The sequence below is a fragment of the Chiloscyllium plagiosum genome, chromosome 1 (genome assembly GCF_004010195.1).
Source record: "Chiloscyllium plagiosum isolate BGI_BamShark_2017 chromosome 1, ASM401019v2, whole genome shotgun sequence".
Lineage (NCBI taxonomy): Eukaryota > Metazoa > Chordata > Chondrichthyes > Orectolobiformes > Hemiscylliidae > Chiloscyllium > Chiloscyllium plagiosum.
Genome location: NC_057710.1, coordinates 2,852,718 through 2,854,713, shown reverse-complemented (window position 1 = coordinate 2,854,713; position 1,996 = coordinate 2,852,718). Strand labels below are relative to the sequence as shown.

The window sequence follows — 1,996 nt, the reverse complement described above, 5'->3', positions numbered from 1 at the left end:
CTCTCTCCCTCCTCCCCCAGTATTTTTTCCTCTCCCTCAGGCTCTGCCATTTCTGTAGATACTGATTTGTTTCTCTCTTTCAGAATGTGAGTTTTGCACTGAATGTGATCTCATCAAGGACCCTGGTGACTGGCTCCTTCCTGAGCTCCTCCCCACCGGCCCAGGTAAAGGTATTCCCACAGAACTCGGAGCCCCCACAGCTCTGCCCCATTTTCTGCTCCACTTCACAGCTTTTTTTTTCTTGTAGAATGCATTTTGTTAACGTTGTATGTTCATTACATGATAGCTCACATATGGGAGGTAAATGGCCATTTGAGGACTCTCATCCTTAATAATTGCAGGTTGTATTTATAATATTCAACGATTCTCCGATGCATGCAGCCCCGGGATCTTCCTTGGATCCAGCCCCTTGATGTGGTGTGACAGAATGCTCTTAGACAGTGACCTCGCGGCAGCTGCCCCCAGCTTTAGTGTGTTCCTCAATACCTAGTCTTGGAACTTCCCAGTCTGCAGTGCATGTGTCAGAGAGACAGAGATTGTTTTCTCCAGGAACTTGCAGGTTGTGAAAAAAAAAGTGAACCTTTTCTATTTTAAAATAAAAGTGTCTTGCTGCGAGATTGTTTGTTTAAGATTGAACCCTCCCTCTGTGGCAGATAAATACACGCATCCATGCACAAGCATATTAACTTGGAGGAACCATCTTCACGTTGACAGTAATGCTTCATATATTGTTTGTGGCTCATGACAGCCCAGTTTCCAGTGTGCCCTCAATGTACTACAATTGTACATCCCCACACCAGTGGCTCCAAGCTTGAACACAAATGGCAGCAGCATATTGTCCCAGAGTTCAGAGTCTGCCAGTCTGCAACTCGCAGTCACAGACACCTCTTTCTCTGCAGGATTTGGGCAGAGCAAGGAGCATTTTGACCCTCCAGCAGCAGTCGACATTTGCTCACTTTGCTCTGAGCTTGATCAACTCAAAGTTGTTGAGGGTAGGCAGGAATGTGGAGTTGGGGCCACAGCCAGATCAGCCATGATCTTTACCGAATAGCAGAGCAGGCTTGAGGAGCTGTAATGTGTAAGTTTGTAGATTGATGTGTGCATGGAGTGTTTTCTGGGTGGGAGGGGGAAGAGTCCTGTGTCGCTGAGCTGCTCAGGATCAACCTTGATCTTCAGAGCTGGTTCACAAAGGCACAGTCCACAAGGAGGTGGACAACTGACCCTTCCTCATCACAGGCACCTCCATCATCACAGTATCACTGAGACCACGGGATGGGATGTACAGGGAGGAGTCGATAGATCCAGCCACCAGCCAAGGTACGGCCTGAATGCTGCTTCACCAGAAAACAAACTGCTAAATGATGTTGTCAGTCTTCTTAGAAAAGCATCCACCCTGTCCTTTACCTGCAGCCTTTGAAGATGTTGCTGTTGTACCATTGCCTTCTGGTCTGTGGTGCTTTTCTCCAGAGGCCTTTCCACCAGGTCAGGTCCAGCTGTGTGACAATGCAGCCTGCCTCATTCTCGCGACACTGTGTTTGCCTCCTGACTGTTTACACACACACAGCTTGATGCTGATCCGTAATATGTCAGGCCATGAGATGGCCATAATTTCCAACCTCAGCTGGGAGCTGTAGATGTTCCTGTCCTTTTACTGCCCGTCCCTCTTCATTCCCTTTGCCCTTCGATCCCATCACCCCTGTGTTAATACACTTCTTACTCTCTCTCTCAGTTCTATTCTCCGGCTGCACAGAGACCTGATGGTGATTTCAAGGTGACAATGATTCCAGGGGATGGTGTCGGTCCCGAGTTAATGCACGTTGTCAAAGAGGTGTTTAAGGTAATGGCAAGAGGCCATTGAGAGCGATCACTCGCACGGGGCGATTGTGCAGAGCTGGCTTGGGGCAAGAGATGAGTGAAAATGCAGAAGGAAAAAGTGGCTCGGGGGTGGGTGGGGGAGGAAGGCTGTGAGTCGGGAGGGAGGGGGTCGGATGTGGGT

General features: G+C 49.0%; 1 protein-coding gene across 1 annotated transcript in view; it reads left to right on the top strand.

The window, feature by feature from the left end:
* idh3b (isocitrate dehydrogenase (NAD(+)) 3 non-catalytic subunit beta) overlaps positions 1-1,996 on the top strand; it is a 13,725-nt gene that overhangs the window by 889 nt on the left and 10,840 nt on the right. The window contains exons 2-3 of the mRNA XM_043690751.1: positions 84-164; positions 1,730-1,837. Coding sequence (XP_043546686.1) covers positions 84-164; positions 1,730-1,837 — 189 coding nt within the window. The remainder of the gene's footprint in view (positions 1-83; positions 165-1,729; positions 1,838-1,996) is intronic.